Source organism: Camelus ferus, chromosome 6 (genome assembly GCF_009834535.1).
Source record: "Camelus ferus isolate YT-003-E chromosome 6, BCGSAC_Cfer_1.0, whole genome shotgun sequence".
Classification (NCBI taxonomy): Eukaryota; Metazoa; Chordata; class Mammalia; order Artiodactyla; family Camelidae; genus Camelus; species Camelus ferus.
In genome coordinates this window covers 72,186,277-72,206,928 of record NC_045701.1, presented here as the reverse complement: position 1 = coordinate 72,206,928, position 20,652 = coordinate 72,186,277, and the positions used below count along the sequence as shown (strand labels likewise).

At 45.7% G+C, this 20,652-nt stretch overlaps 1 protein-coding gene across 2 annotated transcripts in view; it reads left to right on the top strand.

Moving 5' to 3' along the window:
• Window positions 1-20,652, top strand: part of POMT2 (protein O-mannosyltransferase 2) — a 41,432-nt gene that overhangs the window by 3,440 nt on the left and 17,340 nt on the right. The window contains exons 2-9 of one of the 2 annotated variants that reach the window (XM_006184446.3): window positions 3,741-3,825; window positions 8,043-8,147; window positions 9,899-10,007; window positions 11,731-11,839; window positions 13,541-13,700; window positions 15,011-15,117; window positions 15,759-15,841; window positions 18,260-18,369. In XM_006184446.3, the coding sequence (XP_006184508.3) occupies window positions 3,741-3,825; window positions 8,043-8,147; window positions 9,899-10,007; window positions 11,731-11,839; window positions 13,541-13,700; window positions 15,011-15,117; window positions 15,759-15,841; window positions 18,260-18,369 (868 nt within the window). The remainder of the gene's footprint in view (window positions 1-3,740; window positions 3,826-8,042; window positions 8,148-9,898; window positions 10,008-11,730; window positions 11,840-13,540; window positions 13,701-15,010; window positions 15,118-15,758; window positions 15,842-18,259; window positions 18,370-20,652) is intronic. The other variant, XM_032482437.1, reaches the window with a different exon arrangement.

Sequence of the window (20,652 nt, the reverse complement as noted above, 5' to 3'; positions counted from 1 at the left end):
ATCTACATGGCAATGGCAGCAGTCTGGTTGGTGCAGGTTTGATCAGCAGCTTGATTCTAGCCAGTCTTACCAGAATACTGGTCCTTACTGGGGCATGTACATGAGTGATCCAGATTGTCCCATCATAGGCAGCCATGGTTTTCTCCCACAGTTCTTGGCTCCAAAGAGGGGTACTTAAAATTTCTTAGTGTGTAGTCTTCCAAATGATATACCAGATGGTTAGGCCAATGGTTAAGAGTCAATAAAAATATAACTTGTCTGTTTTTTAGGGGTATTGTCTAAGGCAAGGGTGATGACTTTCAATTCAACCCATTTGCCAAAAACCCTCACTGTGGTTGGAATTCCAGAATTGTTGGTGGGCTGGATGATAGCTGCTGCCCGCTGGACACCATCTGCTTCTAATTTAGCCTGACCATCAGTGAACCAGGCACCATCATAGGGCCCCACTGAGCCAGAGCTTTGCTGCAGGTGGCAGAGTGGGAGATAGTTTCTTCCAAAAGGGAAGCTGCCACTTCTTCATGTGAAGTCAAGATGCCTGTAGGGCCAGGCCATCTATGCTCTTGACTAGACCACTTACATTTGACCAGCGAGGCTTGTTGATCCCTTCCCTTGTTAGCCATAGATTTCAAGTTGACCCACCCTAAACTGGCAGTATCAGGCCAGAGTCCTAAGGTCTTCATGGCTCAGGCCCTCAATTTTCAACAAGAGCTTAGTAGTAGGTTGATAGTTGCCCCTTTAAAAAAGTGTGTACTTGGTGCCTGTGTCCAGCAGATGGAGCTGTTATTCTGCAGAAACCTACCCCTTCCCCACTGGTAACTTGGCTCAAACCCTATCAATTGAATTTGGGTGCTTTTTTCCTCTTCAACTAAGTCTAATAGGCCTGCATCAGGAGCAATGATGACAGCCATCCAGAGATTATGCCACTCCCAGGTGGGGAGTGTCAGGAGTGCTGGATGCAGGAGGTGGGAGGAAGCCTTTTTTCTCCTTTAGCCTCTCAGTAGGCTTGGCATCACTTCTTCCCAGTCTGCTTTCCTGTGTCTGGTGAGCTCCTGGGTTTAGGGGCCCTTTCCTTTCAGTCCCTGTACACACCACCATGGCTCTCCCTGCAGTCCTCAGTACCTTCGGTAACCTCTGCACCTAGCAAATCCTCCACCACTCCAAGGGATTGAGTAAGGTGTTTCTGTATCCAGTAGGACCTTAAGAGTGAGTCCCTCTCCTCCTCAGAGTTCCCCAGCATACTAGGATGGGTGTGTATGGCCTTTAGTCCCCTTTTGGGACAGGGAGACCTTAGCCCCACCTTTAATCATCTTACTCTTTAAAGTAGCTGAGATTGTGGCAAAGGGAGAGGGATCATGGGACACAGAGCAAGAGAATGGCTCTGAGCCTCTAAGCAAGGCACACTTTTGGCTTGAGCACACAGCTCACCCAGGGACCTTTCAATGTTTTCATTTTACCCAGAGTTCTATACTGTACAGCAAGGTCCTTACTGCTGACACTGTTTAAGTAAGCTTTTGGGGCCTCTTGATTCAGCAGCCACATTCATATTCCCTTTTGGCTGGGGCTGCTCAGCTTGTTGCCTCATGGCTGAGAGTACATCCTTTCCTCCTTTTGCCCAGAAGAGCGTGAGCAGTAACCAAGGCAGCATTCAGACTGTTTCAATCCTGCCTCTGGCCACTCAGCCTCATTATACATAGGAGAGGGGAGGGTTCTTACTATCTCCCTTCCCCACCACTTGGGAAAGAACATTCACTACCACATTCCAGGGATTCTTCTCATATCCCCTAACCCAGTCTGTGGGTGCCCTGTCCTTTCTCTTACGGAAAGCTATGACTCAGCTCCTATGCTTGTCACCAAAAATTGTCAGGGTCTCGAATTTTATTTTACCCTGCTTTCAGACTGATAAGTTAGCCTTTCACTGTTTTATGGATGCTGGCAGAAGACAATGTCCTGGGTCAGAGACAGAGGACTTTATTTCTCACAGCACAGCAGGTAGGACAAGCATCAGCATGTTGGCATCAGTTCCCCTTGCCCTCAGCGTCCCACGTGACGCCCTGGGTCTGGACAAATGCCTGCACGTGCGGTGGGTTGTATCACAGCTGAGGAATATTGAGCTTGGGGAATCCGCTGTTTTGTAACAAGCAGTAAACAAGCCTGCTCTCTGTCCCAGAGGGAGATGCTGTCTCTTCCTCAAGGTTGCTGCAAACATAACCCTGAGAAGTGGACTGATAAAGAGTAGTCAGGACCTTGCATTCTTGGTATACCCTGCAAGGTCTGTAGGAGCAAGAGATAGCCTGGGAGGACTGTCTCTCCCACTACAAACACACAATAAAAGCCAAGAGAAAGTGTGACTGCTACTACTAGTTTTACTTGGGAAGTTTTTGAAGTAAAAATGTTATACCCCTTTTTCAGTATGTATCCAAACAGACTTCAAAACTAACCACAAGTGTTGGGACAGTTTAAATAGTGCCCAGCATGTGTGGGACTTTATAGTCTACGGAATTCTTTCACACGTGTTACCTGAATTGAGCCCCGACACCTCCCTGCGAGGTGGACATGGCAGATACTATTACTGTCTTCATTTTGTAGATGAGAAAAGAGATACAGAGAGGGTGAGGGATTTCTCTAGGTCATGCTGACAGTAAGTGGTGAAGCTGGGACTGCATCTCTCTCTCTCCCTCTCTTTTTTTTTCCTGTAAATTTATTTTGTCACACTGCTTGGAAGTTATTTTTCTCTTTGACATCACCTCACTTCATGTCAAGCAGAGTGCTTAAGCCTAGCAGGTGCAGAATTAGACTTACCCCTTCTGCCTATCTGCTGGACCCACTGAGTGGAAAAAAAAAAAAAAGAACTCTACATTTTTGGTAAAAAGGATGTTTTGCCCTTTATGTTGTAGGTCAGTAATAACTGCTTCTGGAAGCTGACCTGGGAATAGACAGTCACTAGACAGCAACTGTTCTTCTGAGCTGCAGGGAGAGACTGACAAACAGAAATGGCCAGTCTCTGCAGGATAACCCCCATGTAGGGTGTGAAAAGGTTTACTGTGCTTATATAGAAAAATAAGATTTTTGCATTGTGTTCAGAAGCTAATGTATAGCATCACTTATTTACTTGCAAAATAATTTGCAAAATGAGAATAGGTTTTAGATTGGTTGTTAACTTAGTAAGAAAGCTCTCATTTTTTATATGCTAGTTAGTTTATTATAGTAAGATAGTGAATTCATAGTTAGCAGATTAATTATACAAGTTGGGAGCAAAATCAGAGTCCAGGAGCAATCATGGTTTATAGGCTTTTACTGATCAGTAGCCTGCAGTGTAGCTTGTAACTACACTACAGAAACTACATTACTGGTAGCAAAAGTAGTCTCAGGGTTAGAAGTTAGCAGACTTGGAAGAAAACTCTTATTACAAAACTCTTTATTATAGGAAACTCTTTGCCTTTTTAAAATAAATAGAAACTCAAGGTATAGAGTAAGTATAGATTTAATTTAAATTTATGACAACTGGTTGGTAAATATTAGCTAGGCTTTCTCATCTATCTAAATGAAGGTTAAGGACCAGCTTGATGTTTTGCTTCCTCAAATCACTTGTGTCAAAAGCTTTTTTTTAATCCAAATTTTCTCATTAATTGCTTGAGACTTATAGCCTTTGATTTTAACTGTAATTTTAACCAAGTTTTATCAAGCTATTTGTATTTATGATAATTTAAAAATTCTCATTTCTCTTTTTGTTTTCTCTTTAGTTGGGATGAGACTCATTTTGGAAAAATGGGAAGTTACTATATCAACCGTACCTTTTTCTTTGATGTGCACCCGCCTCTGGGAAAGGTGAGCAGAATGGCAGCCTAAGGGCTGGAGCCAAGTCTTAGATTGGATTTAATTCTTGGGCTTATAGAAAGAATTCCCTGACATTCCAGAACAGCTACTTTCATGGAAAACCTTTGGTGTTTTTAGGAATCCTCTGAGCTGAGAAATGGATCGAGAGTCCATCAACTGATGGATGGATAAACAAAACATTGTATTAGCTATACAATGGAATATTATTCAGACATGAAAAAGAAATGAAATATCGACATATGCTATAACATGGACGGATCTTGTAAATATTATGCTAAGTGGAAGAAGTCAGACATAAAAGGCCATGTATTGTATGATTCCATTTACATGAAATGTCCAGAACTGGCAAATCGATAGAGACAGAAACTAGTTTGTTAGGTGCCAGGGTCAGGGGAGAGGGAGACTTGGGGAGTGATTGCACATGGATATAGAGTTTCTTTTTGGGGTAATGAAATATTCTGGAATTAGGTAGTGGTGATGGTTGTACAACCTTGTGAATAAACTAAAAACCACTGAATTGTACACTTTAAAATGGTGAATTTTATGTTATATGAATTTTATCTTAATTTAAAAAAGAGAAATGGAAAGAAGGAGTATGTTGTATAAAGCAGAAATAGTTTAGGGGATCTGATTGTCCACAAGGGAGGGAAACTTCTTTCCCTCTCCCCACTCCCAGCAGACATGTTTGTTTGGCCTTGTTCCTTTCACATGGTTTACAATGAGAAATTCCACCAATCAGAATTCATTTTACTCTCTTAAAAACAGACACCATTGAGAAGGCTAATGGGTTAACACTGGCACTCACTTAGTCCTTTCTTCCTAACTGGAGGCTGAGATCTTCAGCACTAAGGTGACAGGAATTTGCCTGTAATGAAGTTGGGGAGTGAACCTGGAGCATGGAGTACTTGGGGATGAAGGCAGGGGGTGAGGGGTGGCAGAGGTGATGATCCGTAACAGATGGGCTTAGGGAGAAGGCACCAGAGCATGGGGGAGGGACCAAGAGAAGGTCCTTGCAGGTGGGAGGGGTGGAGAGGAAAGTAGGATAGGTGGCCTATTTCAAAATTAGCTCCAAGCCCAGAGAAAATGTTGTGCCTCTTTCTGCCTCCTTTATAAGATAACAACAATAAAATAGGAGCAATTGAATAGTCCATTTTAGTCACTTTAGATGCATTATCTTATATAATCCTCAGAACAACCTTATGAAGTTATATCCTCATCTTACAGATGGGGAAACTGAGATTCAGAGACAGTAAGTAGTTTGCCATAGCGAGCAAAGCTAGTAAGTGGCAGAGCTGAGATTCAGACTGGCTTAGTGTCTGCTCTCTTAGCCGTAATACCACTGCCTCATGAACTTGCCTTGCCCCAGGACTCAGGCAAGTACATCTGTTACCGCCATAGAATTAAGCCACAGAATGTGCTGAATACTTGCATTGGGCCAGCCTGGGAACTAGCCTGCCCCTAGAGGAGATTTTTCATGGGAAGCCCAGCCCAGTCTTTTAACTGGGGACTGCCTGTCCGGGTTTGGAGTCCCCCAGTGCTCAGCACAGTGAAGATGTGTGGGAAACACTGGCTGATTTGTTTTCACTGAAGCCTTCCCTTTCTCACATCTGGTCCCTGTGTACAGGGGAGAAATGTGGCTGTCCCCTGGGAGGGCAGTCCATCTGCCCCTCTAATTTATCTCCTGATGTTTCTGTGCTCTACCTGGTTGAAAGAGAGTGATGAGCAAAGTAGCTTTCATAGGTTCTGGGGCCAAGCCAGTCAAAGAATCAGAAAGGCCCTTGAAGGTGAGTAGGAACTTTTCTCCTACAATACTGAGGCCAATACCTGCCACTTCACTCTGGCCCCCAGCCCTGGGCACCAGGAGCTCCAGGCAAATTGGTACATTTAAAAGAAAGAAAAATGCCTGCACAAAGCTAAATGTTTGATCAGTGCAGAAGAAAATAAAAGGTCAAAAGCTACCTTCTCTCACATTTCTATTCCTCAGAGGCAACCAGGGCCACCTTTTGTAACAGTTTCTTATGTGTCCTCTCAGAAACTTTATACCAATATGTGTGTATACATTTACACACACGTGTATGCTAGTACACATGAACAACACATTACATATGCAGATAGGAACAGACTAAAATTGTTGAATAACTTGTATTTGTAAACATGATATATCTTCTTTCCACATTGGCACATAAAATGTACTCCATTCTTTTTAAAGGCTGTGTATTATTCCACTGTGCAGATGTGCCATCAATTATTTGACCTCTCTTCAGTTTGTGGGCATATATGTTATTTCCAGTTTTTAGCCACTACAAAAGCTAGTGCAATGAATATCCTTGTACATTTGTCTTTTCATAGTTGTGCAAGTGTATCTAAAAGAGCCTCCACAGCTGAACTGAAGAGTCAAAAGATACACCCATTTAGATTTACATTAGAGATTGTTAAGCTCTTCCACAAAAGATGTTGTAATAATATCTACTCCCACCAACAGTGTACGAGGGTGCTTGCTTCTCTCACATCATTGCCAGCTCTGGTATGATCAGACTCCCAAAACTTTGCCAATTTGAGAGTTAAAAATTATATATCACTGTTTTTTCATTTGCATGTCTTCTGAATTAGGTTTAACATGTTTTTCATATGTTTATTAGCCATTTGTGTTTTATTTTCTACAAAAACATTTTTCTCATAGGTTGCTCTTATTATTGATTTGAATGAGTTATTTAGTTAGGAAATTAGCTTAGAGCTTCTTTTTCTGAGCTACTTTTAACCTATGGGAACTGAATTTTGAGGGCTTATTAGGTGCTTGGCATAGTGCCTGGTGTTTTACCTATAGCATCACCTCTAAGCCTCACAACCCTGTGCAAGGAAGGTTTCATTCTTGTAGCTCAGAGATATGAAGTATCGTCCACAATTAGAAAGCTAGTATGGGGGCCACTGAGATCCAAACCGTCTGTGCATTTCTTCACTCTACCAGAGCAGCCAGGCAGTCTGGAAATTTATGCCAGCACCAGGCAGGCTTGTCCTCTTGAGATCCCAAGTGGGAAAGGACATTGATTTCATTGTCACCTGTCAGTTTTAGTTCACCTGGGTATTTGGATGACTCTGTCTTTTCAATACCTGATACGACTTTATATTAAGTTAATTAATATTAAATAGCTTTTGGACCCTGGGATTCTTCTTCTTTTTTTTTTAAATTAAGGCTTTATAATAATTTACTGCTGAACTTTGGTTTCTATACCTTGTCATGGAACCACAGAAGAGTGACTCTGTTTAAAACTACTTTGAGAAAAAAGTGAGTTGGTTAGGGGTCCAAATCCACACCCTCACAAGCAGTGTCTCTGGGAAGGGCTTTCCCTCCACACAGCCTAGCCGGAGCACAGGAGTCAAGCTGAGGGAGCTTGGGTGGTTACACTTGCTTAATATTTGCTGACAGTTTTTACATTTTAGCTGCTTCTGATTACTTGTTTGGAAAGAGAACTTTACAGTGTTGATTGTCAAGGAAAGACAGAGATGAAGAGGCTGATCCTCTCGAACATTTTGAAGGATTCACAACACACAGTCTTAGTTTATGGTTGATTTATTCTGCTTTGGGATGTGCCAGAGTGGCCTCCCTTTGGAATACTGGAAATAGGAGAAGCCAGTCTCCGGCCTTTTGGCATTTTTTTCCTCTGGGACTTTTCTCTTCCCCTCTGGGGAAATGAATCTGTCTTTGCTTTCCGCTTTCCATTTTCTTCCCCTCTCTCTATTCCTGGTGTGTAATGATTTGGCCAGCTTCCTCCCTCCTCATTCTGACCTGGAACGTCACTCTCTTTTCAGTGGACCAGTCTCCCAGGAATCAGCCCCTGTCCATGTCCTCCCCCATGAGCTGTCATGTTTTATTCCATAGCAAATTAAAGAAGTCTGAATGAGAGAGCCTCTCACTGGCCCTGCCCTTCGAATTGTGAGAATTTTTTTCTTCCTGAATGCTCAGTCTGCACTGTTCCCAAGAACTTGGCCTTAACACAAGAGAGGATTTGTTTCAAGCAATGAGCTCTGTAGACAAAAGATTCTTTGCTCTGCAACAGCTGCTGGAGAAAATGTCACATTGGTAGCTCCTTCTACGGACAAGTTGTCAGGGGAAGCCAAGGTCTGGGTGCAGCTGACGAGGAGTTCAGGGGGCAGAGGAATCTTCTCTCAGAGGTCTCTCATCTCTTTGTTTGTTCTCCTCCTCTCCTCAGATGCTGATAGGTCTTGCTGGCTACCTGAGTGGATATGATGGTACCTTTTTGTTCCAGAAGCCTGGGGATAAATATGAGCATCACAGCTACATGGGAATGAGAGGGGTAAGGCTGCCTGACTGAACCCTGGGGCCACTCTCAGCCAGACGTGTCACAGTTGGAAGCCCTGGAGTGGTGGCAGGTGTAGGCAAAGGGACTTTGGGGTGGTGGAGGGAGGGTGATTGGACCCATGCCCTGTAGAAGAGATTCAGAACTGGGGTGAAAGAAAGCAAGAAAGGAGCAGGAGGCCACAGATAATACAGCGATTATGTAGGTAGGAGCCAGCCCACCCTGTCACTTGTTACCCTGCCCACATGAGCCATCAGATTTCAGATCAGAGGGTGGCCTGGAACTCAGGCAGCCAGGCGTCTCCTGCAGCCCCAACATGGGCCTCAGCATATTGGCAAGCTACACGTTCTTCCTCTCTGTGGCCACAATTGCTGGGGTGTTGTCTACCTCTGAGGGCCTTTATGAACACTTCAGCATCCCCACACCCCTGGCACCAGGTTCCTACTTCTTTCCCCGTGGCACACACAGAGGCACTCACAGAGGTTTTCCAGTCTTTTAAGGGAAGTGTGTATTTGCCTGGTCCCTCTGTGTCCTGAGTCCCAGCACCAGCCTTGATGGAGCATGGCAGAGCCTAAACACCCAAATGTCTGGGGACCCCGTACCTGTAGCTAAATAAGACTTGTAGAAACTGTCCTCCAATGTGGAGTTCTCAGCAGGTTGTGTTTACAAGCCCCTTTCCTTGAGGTGCTCAGAGCACTTTAGGTAAATGCCAAGTGATTATTTGGGCTGATCACTGGATGATTTGTGTGGTCATAACATACCATATAAACAAGGAGTGTCTGCTACCCTCAAGTTCATATTCTTAAATGATTCTATGTCTTCCTAATGACTTTTGAACACCACATAGCATACATAATTGGGTAAAGGCCTGACTCACCGTGAACTTGCTGTGAAGAAGGCCAAATATAACAGCCCTGTTCCCTTTCACACTAGGCACATTGCTTTCTGCTGACAAAAAGTGGCAATCCGAATGTGAAAATTTCTATTCTCCTGGGCTTGTCTGTTTACTTTTGATGGACAGAGTAGGGGTATGGAGAGAAGGCTGAAAGTTAAAAACAAAATAAAACTGAAAAAAACTCCAGATGCTGAAGTGTCAAGCAGTCTTTTTTCCAAAATCAAAATACAACCTGTAGATTAAAGAGTGATTCCTGGTGTGATTGAAGAAAAAGGCCAAGGGAGAAATAACAGAAATAACTATTATTTAGAAATAATATTTCTAAAATACTGAAACACCTCCGGAGAGGTATTTCTCAACTTGCACCCAGTTTTATAACGGAAGCTACTATTTGTCAAGTACTTTCTGTGTGTTAATAGACTTTAGCTCATTTAATCTAAAGAGTAAACTCTATGAGAAAGGAACTTTTATTTTTCACATTAGACAGGTGGGGAGGCTGAGATACCGAGATGTGACTCTCTCAAGGTCACAGCTAGCAGTGATGGGGCAGTCCAACCCCGGAGCCACCCACCTGAAACCAGTATGCCGTCCTGCCCTACCTTCCTGCCTGAACTTTGCTGATTTTGTGTCAGTGCACGAGTTCGTGCTCAATGGGGATGTAAATGTTGCTTGATTTGATCTTTCACTGTTACACCACCCCTTTCATATTTAAACATATTCCAGGTGATTGTAGGCCACTAAGGCATGCCTTCATCAGGGTCCTCCATCTTAAACATTAGTTTGTACCAAGTCAGGTAGGTCCCTGATGCTTAGCTTACTTGCTTACTTGACTGCTTCTCTTTTCCTTCCACAGTTCTGTGCGTTCCTTGGCTCCTTGCTGGTCCCCTTTGCCTACCTCACTGTACTGGAGCTGTCCCAGTCCCTCCCGGCAGCTCTGCTCACGGCTGCCCTCCTCACCTTTGGTAAGTTGTCCTAGACTGCCTTTCTCGGGATATTGACTGCCACACTATGAATGTAGCTGGAAATCAGTACATTTAAAGATCCTATCCATGGGCCTGGTTCTTAAGTAACTTTAGGATTGGGTAAATGTATTACACATCTCCTTTCATTCACTAGTAATACATATATAAATACTTGTATGTAGCAAGCGTTTATATTATTACAGGGGTGAGTTGGCATGGGTAATCCTAAGGAATAGATTGTCTCCAAGTTATCCACCCTTGAGTTTGGAATGGATATTAAGTTTGTGTGGGCTTGTGTTTGTGTGTGTGTGTGTGTGTTTGAAGGAGGCTTATAATTCTAATTCTGCTTCTCTTAGGTTACTGTCAAGATTAGTTTGCATTCCTTAAACTAATTTCAATTTCATCTGCAAGGGCAGATGCCTCAGAAGTAGCTGGGGGGCAGAGGGTAACAAAATGGGAACTTAAATTATTTCTGTGGATAATCCTCACCTGGATAATTGAGAGCTGATCCATAGAAATTGATCCTGTTGCCAGCCTTGCTTTTATGAAAGTGAATTCATGACCTCATAGAGCTTAACATGTAAAGAAGTCTAGACCAGTTTAGGTGATTATTTTAGGGGTAATTCTGGCTCTGCTTTGACATATGTGTTGCAAGATTATAGGGTTTCTAGAGGACTGGTGGCTTTTTCCTTGGGTCTTTAATTTTCCTCTTCAGTTATTCATTTATTAATTTTTCATTCAACAACTATTTTAAAGCATCTACAGTGTTAGGCCACTTTGCTTGGCCTCAGAGGATACACTGATGAGACACTGCTATCATGGAGCTTACTCACTAGTGGGGCAGACAATAAGCAAGCAAGTAAATTAGTAAGTCTGTAATGTAACACCTTAAGCAGTAAGTACAGTGTAGAAAATAGAGTAGGGTAAGGAATAGAGTAATGGGGAGTGATTCTGTTTTAGGTAGGGTGGTCAGTGAAGAGCCCCCTGAGGAGGTGGCCTTGAGCAGAGACTTGAGTGAAGCCAAAGATTAAGCCATGCAGTGTCTGAGGGAAGAGCGTCCGGGTAGAGGGAACAGCATGTGCTGTGGTCCTGGTGCAAGGCAGCACTTAGTGGATTCAGGAAACAGCAAGACGACCGATGTGGCCAGAGTAGAGTGAATGAGGCAGAGGGCATTGGGAGAGGAGGTTGGTTAGGTAGGGAGAACATGAAGGCTTCGGTGGCTGTCTTGAGGAGTTTGTTAGTCTGAGTGAGACTGGAAGACACTGGAGGTCTTAAGCCTGTGCATGGTATAATGAAATTTTGTTAAAAAAAAAAAATCACTTCAGCACCTGCATGGAGAATCACCTCCCAGTAGAGTTCATGTGAAATGCCAAGCTCCGATCCTGGGTTTGTGTAGTTTGTGGCTACTTAAGCATGCTGGCAGAACTCCCTTTTTGATGGTGGAAATTAGCAGGAGACTTCATCTCAGGACCACTCTATCTGAATGAATGACCTGATCCTTTTTTGGGTCAGGGGCCTGGGAGCAGTGTGAGATATTCTTTCGTATCACTGAGCTTTGGTGTACTCCACCTTCCTAAAGACTCAGTTGCCACCTAATCTTGACTGCACAAATGCTTACATGCAATTCAGCACAAGGGGGGCTGTTTCTTATTGCTGGGATGTTTGGTTCTCAGGGGGCCCATCTCTGAGTCCACTTTTTGACCACTGAGCTCATGTTTTTCAGACACAGGATGCCTCACTCTGTCCCAGTACATCCTCCTTGACCCCATCTTGATGTTCTTCATCATGGCTGCCATGCTGAGCATGGTCAAGTACAACTCCTGTGCCAACAGGTCAGAAACACCATCTTTGGGAGGGGGTGTCAGAAGCTGTGGCAGCTCTAGCATTTCTATGATGTCCAGGGACAGGGTGGGTGTGGTACCTAGAGGACTTGTCTTGAAGCTGAATTTAAGGCAAGCATACTTTAAAAAAAATTTTAGATTGCCCATTTTAGATCATAAAAATAGATTTGTAAAAATTTTCTATAATACTTTTATTTTTGCTTTACATAAGACTAAAAAAAATCAATTATCTTCTCCAAGAGTATTGTTATTATTTTTATAATGTGGGTGGATTTTGGTAGGGTTTTTGGGGTATTATGGAAGGGTCCTAATGCCTCTGCCACCCCACCATCTTCCAAGCTACTTGTCGGTACCAATGCTGGTTAGGAGATTCTGGGAGAACTTTATCCTTCACATTCTCCATGCTAGAGGGGAGGGCACCAGAACAGATGTTACCTGGGAACTGCTTGTCTCCCCACCCTCAGTGATTGCATCCAGTCCTGACCTAGTGATGGGGACAAAGTATATAAAGTCTGGCTTGAAGGGTCTATGTCAGTCAAGAGGATCCCTGCAGGCCCTGGTCAGTTATAAAGCTGTTCTGGAGGGTATGACTTTCTTCCAGAATAGTCTTTTCCAGATCATCCTTCTGCCTCTGAGAGTAAAATAGGTCATTCATACTATTCAGACTAAAAGAGCAGGCTCTGCCAAGGCTTTTCCAGAAGTCACCTTGGCTTCACCAGGGCCAAGCAGTGACCACCAGCTCTCTCTGGTTTGGGTTATCTTCCACTGGTGCCACAGCCTCTTCCACCTGCCATTTCTGGAGTACATACTATGTGTCAGGTACTGTCCTAGTTGCTGGAGGTACAGAAATATGTGGGCCTCGGTTGTTGAGGAGCATTCCCGCTGGCAGGGAGGCAGCCAGGTAGGTGATTGGAGACTGCAGCACAGAGAGCTATGTGCTCGAAGTACGGCAGACCTTGGCACCAACTGCTGGGCTTAGAACCGTGTGCCACTGCTTGCTGGCTGTGTTACCTAACCTCTCTGTGCCTCGAGCTCCTCGTATGGAAGAAGAGAAGAATGACAGGATCTCCCTCCGTGGGGTTATCGTGAAGGTTACAGAGTTAATACGTGTGAAGTGCTTGGAACAGTGCCTGACACATAGTAAACCCCCAGTAAGTGCCGGCTCCCACGGGGTCCAGGGTTGGCACATACGAGGGGGCTAAATGAATATGGCGGGCTTCTCGGGACCTTCCTTTTACTTCCGCGTGACTGGTCACTACTAAAAAATAAGCCTCTTCCTTACTTGAAGCCCTATACTTAGCCAGGAACGCGGTGCCCTTCTCCCCAGAAGAATGACCTCCTCACTCTCGCACTGTGTTTCCTGCGGTTTCAGGGGTTTCACAGACCACATCCTCCTTGCTGAGGTTGGGAGCCCTCAAGGAGAGGCCACAGCACAGCCTCTCAGTGTCAGAAAACCTCTGCCCTTCCCCACTGCTACTCTTGCAGTTTTTTTAAACTGAAGTAATGTCGATTTACAATGTTGTGTTAGTTTCTGGTGTGCAGCATAGTGATTCAGTTATATATATATATATAATGAAAAAGAATATATATATATTCTTTTTCATTATAGGTCCTAGAGATTATCATACGAAGTGCTCTTGCTTCTGAGCATGGTTCAGCTACCAAACTGAACTCTGTCTTGTTGGTTTTCAGGCCCTTCTCTGCCCCCTGGTGGTTCTGGCTCAGCCTGACTGGCATTAATCTGGCTGGTGCTTTAGGGGTCAAGTTTGTTGGCCTCTTTATCATCCTGCAGGTGGGGTGGAACACCCTTTCAGACCTTTGGCACCTGTTTGGAGACTGCAGTCTTTCAATGGTGAGAACCCAAGTGCTTGTAGGAATGTCTTTGCTCCCCAGTGTTGCTCGGCAGAGCCAGCGGCTTTTCTCCGCTTCTGCTGCAGGATCAGAGCGGCTGTGTTCTGGGCCCGAGGTGGCCTGGATCCACTGCCCTCTGTAGGGGACAGGACAGTGGGGAGTGGGCCATGGCTGACAGGCTGGAGAGCTATGAAGGAAGAGGATGGAATGCCATCCCTAGAATTCTCTTTTGGTATTTGTTCTTCCGTTGGTTTTTAAACGCTCTACAAACAACTTACTCAGGGGAGTCTGTCCAGCTGGGCTCTGTGGCAGACGCTGACTACGTGGGACTTTAGGTGGAATTGGCGAGATGACTTCCTGAAATTATAGTTTTCTTTTCCTGACCCAAGGTCTCCAGATCTGGAGGCCAGCAAGGGCCTTTACGGTTTATTACAATATTATTATTTAGGAGCTGACCCTGTCAGGCACTGTGCAAAATGCTTTACCCTCATCATCCCATTTCCTCCTCCTAACAATCCCATGAGGTAGGAAGTTATTACCCTCTTGACAGATGAGGAAATTGAGACCTGCAGAGGCAGTAACGTTCCCAAGATCATGCAAGTAGTAAGAGGTAAATCTAGGATTCAGTCTTAGGCGAGGCTGACTCTAGGCCTGAACTACTTTGCTATAATGCTCTCCATCACCTCTGAACCAAAGTCCCAGCAAGTTCATTCAGAAGACATAGACCATCCACCATGCAGATGAGTGAAACAAGATTCCTGCCCTCTAGAGACAACACAGAGAGAGAAATACAGAAGTAGGCAGTCATAGTCTAGCCAGCAAGTGCTGTGAAAACACAGAGGAGGGCATAAGCCTGGTCAGGCAATCCAGGAAGGCTTCTGGGAGGAAGCTGAGGCCCAAAGTTAAGATAAGGAGCAGCTATCCATGTGATGGGCGAGGCTGGCACAGTGCAAGGAGCATGGGGAAAGTGCAGGGAGTCAGCATGCCTGGGATGGAGAGGGACTGATGAGTGACGATGCTGAAGATGCAGGCAATGCCTTGTAAGCAGTTCCGTGACACCCCAGGGTCCTGGGTGAGGGTCTGACCAGATGGGGGAGGGTTGACCCATTTTTAACCCCCTGCAGTGTTTGGTTGATGGGATGTTATGGAAAGGCTTAGGGTTTCCACATACTCTTCTTTCTTGAAGGCCATTAGTTTTTCACTTGTTTATGATTATGACTTATACATAAAACCTTACATAGAACATGCACGTTAGGCATAGGAATAATAAAGCTTCCTATGCCCAGCACCCTGCCCTGGCTCTGTTTGCAGGTGACTATGGGAAAACACCTGACCGCTCGCATCCTGTGCCTCATAGTGCTGCCAATGGCTCTCTACACAGCCACTTACGCCATTCACTTCATGGTGTTGAGTAAAAGGTACACCAGAGCCTTTCCAGCATCTTGCTTTTGGTCTTCCTCTTGCCTCTATGCCCACGGATGGGCCGTGTGATTTCCTGGGTCTGTGGTTGGGATGATAGGAAGGGGGACCCAGGGTTTTTTTTCTGTTTGTTTCCTTGTATGTTTTGGGTACCCTGGTCTGAAGGAAGAAAAGACTTTCCTAATAGCCAAACTGCCCCTTATCCCTAAACAAAGTCCCCCGTGCTTACCAGGGATGGGCCACCATGAGCATGTGCAGTTGGAGTGGGGATAATAGCACCAGCAGCAGCTCCCATTTAACAGGTCACTGCTACATATCAGGAGCTGTGTTCAGCATTTTGTATACATTAACTCAGTCATGATAGTTCTTTTGATTTTTTAAAATCCCTGCTTTATAAATGAGGAATTGAGATTAAACAAGACCAGGTATCTCCCGAAGTTCACCTAGCTATCAGATGACTGAATTGTGATTTGAACCCCAGCTTCTCTGACTCCATCACCTGTATCTGCTACGTGATACTGTGCTGCCACTTGGCTGTACTTCTTTTAAACGAGCTGTGCAGAGCTCATCCTAGGGCTGCCAGGAAATCACAACTTCACTCCATTAACTTCACTCTCTTCTGCTCCTCCTTTCCTCACAGTGGTCCTGGTGATGGCTTCTTCAGTTCTGCCTTCCAGGCCCGGCTTTCAGGAAACAACCTTCACAATGCTTCCATCCCTGAATGTGAGTGTCTCTTGGCCTCTATGAAGGTAGAAGGGCAGAGGGATTCCTGGGAGTTGAATTGGAAAAGATGATATGGTAGCCTTTTTTTTTTTTTTTTTTTGAAGTTATGTTTTATTTGGCGGGAGGACTAGAGCTCAGATGACAGCCTCTCAGATTGCTCTGAGGGACTGCTCCAAAGAGGTAGGGGAGGAGCTAGGATATATAAGAGCCTTACAACAAAGACCAGGTAGCTGGAACAATGCTAGGTTCCAGTCTTTTTTTGATGGTTGTTTAGCATTCAGTTGTGGTTTCATTGTAGTTGCAAGGAGAGGCAAGCTCGTGGTCCTACCACTCCACTATCTTGACTGGAACTCTCATAGCGTTTGTTATTTTAGCCCATCAGTGGCAAAGTGGGAGAAAGGTCTGGTGAAATCTGGTTTGAGCACTAAGAGTGAGTGGAGACACAAGAAGTACAAAGGAAGATGTCCTGAGCAGTGAGCTCTTTGAGCCTAAAGAATAACTTGTCCATTATGGCTGTGGGAAGCCCAGCAGAGATAAAACTTCAGGACGAGTGGTCAGTTCCCACCACAGTATTCTGTGACTCACATCTATTCCCTGTTCACAGAGAGTAACTGAGCAAGTGTTAGCCACCTTGGGGTCTGTAGATGGATGCCCTCCAGAGTATAGAGTCTGGAGGAGAGGATCTGTATATGATATGACCGTATGTGTCAAGTATATAAAGAGGGAATGCAGAGCTATGGGGATTGAAGGTATAAGAGATCACGTCTGCTAGGGGGTTGGAAGGGTCAGTGATAGAGTAAGTTGCCTTGGAGTCAGGCCCTGGAAGAATGGGTAGATGGAGGGGGAGGAGAGGGCATTAAAGCAGAAGAGAGAGCATAATCAAAGCTAAGAACAGGGCAAAATTTAAGGCCCAGGTTATATGCAGAAGAATACTGGAAGATAAGGTTGAAAAGATAGATTGGTCCCAGGTGATTGCTTCTTGGAGGTAAGGACGATGTCTTTTAGTCTCTCCAGGACCTAGAGCACATGGGCCTGCCCAGACTGTGGAAAGAATGAGAAATTAGAAAGCATGCAAAATGTTGGTTTGGAAAGGCAGATATTGGGTTCCACATTAGAGAGGTTGCCTTTGAGATGCTTGAGGAAATCCATGCAATGGGGCCAGTGGGTGTGGGGCTGAAGTTTTCAAAGAAGGACTGGCCCGGTAAAGGAATAGTCGATGCTGCGCAGTGGCTGTGGTAGAAAGAGGACGAGAATGGGGCGAGGTCAGGCCTCTGGGGAATGCAGGAGGAAGGGGGCTGTGCAGGAGCCGTCCATGAGGGAGTGTGGAGTTGAGAAGAGCATAATCAAGAAGCAGTGGCAATCAGCAGCGTGCAGGGCTGCATGTGTTGGCCAGCGCGAGGACTTAGAAGGAGGGAGCTGTGGGATCAGCAATGCCTACTTGTTACTTAAGGCCTAGCTCATCAATGCTGTCTTCCATCAAGCCATCTTCTTCTTACTCTTGGGGCAAGAATTGTCCTGCCCTGCTCTGGGCTCCCTCTATGTCACACATTGTCGCATCTTTGCTGGAGCGTTTGCCCATTGTCCTATGCTCATCAGTGTGTGAAGCCATCATCCCCGAGACTGGGCTCTGCCAGGGCTGCAGCCAGGCTTCCTCCCCATCTGGGTCTGTGTGTAATTGATATGGTCTGCTGCCCAGAATGAACGAAGAAAGAGAGGAGTAGCCAGCACCTGTGGAGGGAGACTGTTTTGTGGGCGGGGGGAGTGGCGGGGCAGCCAGGTTGCAGGGCATGGAAAAGAGGGACAGTAATAAGGCAGAGGGCTTTTCCATAACCCAGGGCGGGCGGGAGGGAGGAGGGGATGGTTGCTCTTGAGTAAACTGTTTACTGTTGATTTTTTAAAAATTTCAGAATAAAAACCCAAAACGCTACTGAACAGTTACTGCATATGGTACTAGATTCAAAAGGCACAAAAGGATATATAGTGAAAAATCTGTCTTAGCAGTCTATCTCATAATGTTACATCTTGGAGAACGTTCCAGATGAAGACATAAAATGCTTCTTTCTTCTTTGTTCCACTGAATGTATACAATAGACCTTGACTGAAGGACCAGTTGTTTCTCGGCTTTTGCTATTAAAAACAGTGCTTTGGTAATAACATTGTTAATTCCCAGCTTCTTCTGAAGTCCTTAGGAGGAACGGGAGGGGAGGGGAGGACACAAGTGAGAGCGGGTTGTGAACTCCCTCTTGAGTTGACTCCACTGGAGGGAGAGGGCGACCATGCATCTTGCCTCAGGCAGTCCTGGGCCCAGTAGAGTCTGGCAGAGGGTTGGTGATTCCTGTGGCTTCAGAGACCCCTGCAGTGAGGGCCAGCCTCTTGCAATGTGCCAGCTCACACCCTCCGCTCTCTTCCTCCTCCCAGACCTGGCCTATGGCTCCGTGATCACTGTGAGGAACCTGCGGATGGCCATCGGCTATCTGCACTCGCACAGGGACCTCTACCCCGAGGGCATCGGCGCCCGCCAGCAGCAGGTCAGTGAGTCCTCCGTGCACTTGTGTGGTAGCCGCGCCAAACTGTCGGCCGTGACTGAACCCGCTGTTCTCTTTCTGGCTTCCCATCCCTTGCCCAGACCGTTTCCTCTGCTTGAAACATCCTTCCTCCTCCTGCACCCTTCTCCGCTTTCCTCTGGCTAACTCCAGCCTCTTTAGGCTTCAGCTGAGGATTTCCCCTTTGACCACTGTGACCCACCTCTACCTGGTCCTGAGTTGGGTGCATCCTGTATGGGAGGCTTTGTTGGCACCCTTTACAAGCCCATGTGGTAACCCTCTTCACATTGAATTGTGAGTGCTTCCTTCCTCTTGTCTCTTTGCTGCTTGATTGCTGGCTCCTGGAAAGCTCAAATCCCTAGCACACTGCTCGGTATGACGTGGGTGATGAGTAGAGTGCAGTGATTATAAACACAGACCTGGCAACCAGACTAGTTTATCTGGGTTTGAATCCTGGTTTCACTGGAGTGTGGCTTTGAACAAATTCCTTAATCTTTCTGTGCTTCAGTGGGCTTGTCTTTGAACTGGGGAAAATAAATAGTGCTTCTCTCCATCATAGGGTTGTTGTGAGGATTAGGTGAGGTCACACATGTGTAGTGCACACTGGAGGGTTAGCCGTATCATCTGAATGAGTGAGCGCCACATCTGCTTCCAGGTTAAGGAGTGTGAGGTGTGGCTGTGGTGGACGGTGCCTGAGAGGGAGGAGGGTCCGGAGAGGTTGACAAGGCCAGGCTGTGGAGAGAACTTACATGTTACTGTAGATTTAATTTTGTTCTGTAGATATTGCAGAGGCATTGAAAATTATTAAGAGAGGACAAGATGTGATTAGATTTCTAGTTTAGAAAAACAGCTCTAGCAGGAGTGTGGTGGATTGGAAGGAGGAGCAGACTGGAGGCAATAATCATGACAAAGGATGGTGAACAGAGGCAGAGACCATGGGGAGAGAGGTGGGAATTCAGTCAGGAAACTCTGCACAGGCTGAATGTCAGGGCCCGGTAACTGATAGATGTCAGGGATGAACAATGTCCAGGTCTGTAGTCTGGAGGTCACGGTGGGCATGTGACAGTGCTGTTTCACCATGATGAGAAATAGAGGAGGAAGCATGCTTTGGAGATGAGTTTTCTTTGTGCATTTTGGGTCTGGGGCTTGTTTCAGGAATGAGCTGTGAGTGTGTAGCATACGGTTGTTAGTGACACAGTGGGATGGGTGACATTGCTCTGAAAGGGTGTGCAGAGGGAGAATGCCAGTGTAGGAGCCTGGGGGAGCAGCAGCATTTAAAGCAGAGTTCAGGGTGCTCAGAGTGGCACTGGGAGAAGAGGCTGAGCAGACAGGGAGGATGGAGGAGAACAGGAGGAGAGTGCAGGGCAGAGAGTCTCCATGGAAAGATGTGAGCAGTTCAGGGCTGAGAGACCTCAGAAAAGGTGAGGACGGAAAGGAGACCTTTGAAGGGCAACATGGGAGGCCTCATAACTCTGACAAGGATGGCTTCCGAGGGCAGGAGTCTCAGCTGCAGTGACCTGAGGAGAGGAGAGGTGAGGAGGTGGAGACTTCAGGGCAGGCTGCTATTCTGAGAAGCCTTGAAGAGAAATCTCTCTTTTCGCAAAATGACCAAAATCTTTACTTTGTGGAAAGCTTTTCTTCTCAAAATATTTAATTGTTATTATTTCCTTATTTACTAGAAAGTTGTCCCAGAGTATTGGGTTTTAGTATCAGTTTCTCGTTCTTGACTCTCCACTTCTCTTTAGCCCAGTGGTTCTTAGGCCCAGCTGAACTTTAGAATTCACTGGAGACTTCTAAAAATTTCTGATGCCTGGGGTCCACCCCAGAGATTCTGACTTGATTGATCTAGGATGGGGCCCATGCATTGGGCATTTTTGTTTTGGTATTAACAGCTCTCCAGAAGAGCCTAATGTACAGCCAGGGCAGAAAACCACAGCTGGCTCTTCCATGGTGACACCTTGCTGCCGGTGTTACGCTGGAGATAAAGTTACAGATGTGGTGACTAGGAACATCTATACTGTGCAGAGGGAGACAGGGGCCACGTTCTGAAAGGCCCTACTACACATTTGAAGCCCATGGGTGGAGGAATGAAATGGTGACAGTGATATAGAGAGAGCGCGAGAGGCCAAGGGACAGAAGAGTCTGGCTTTGTCATTGACTGAATCCCTGAGCCTTTCTCAGCCTGTGTCTTCATCTGTAAATTGGAGGGATTGGACTCAATAACCTCTAGTAGCCCTCCTTCCCCTGTAGTTTAATGTCTTGTCAACA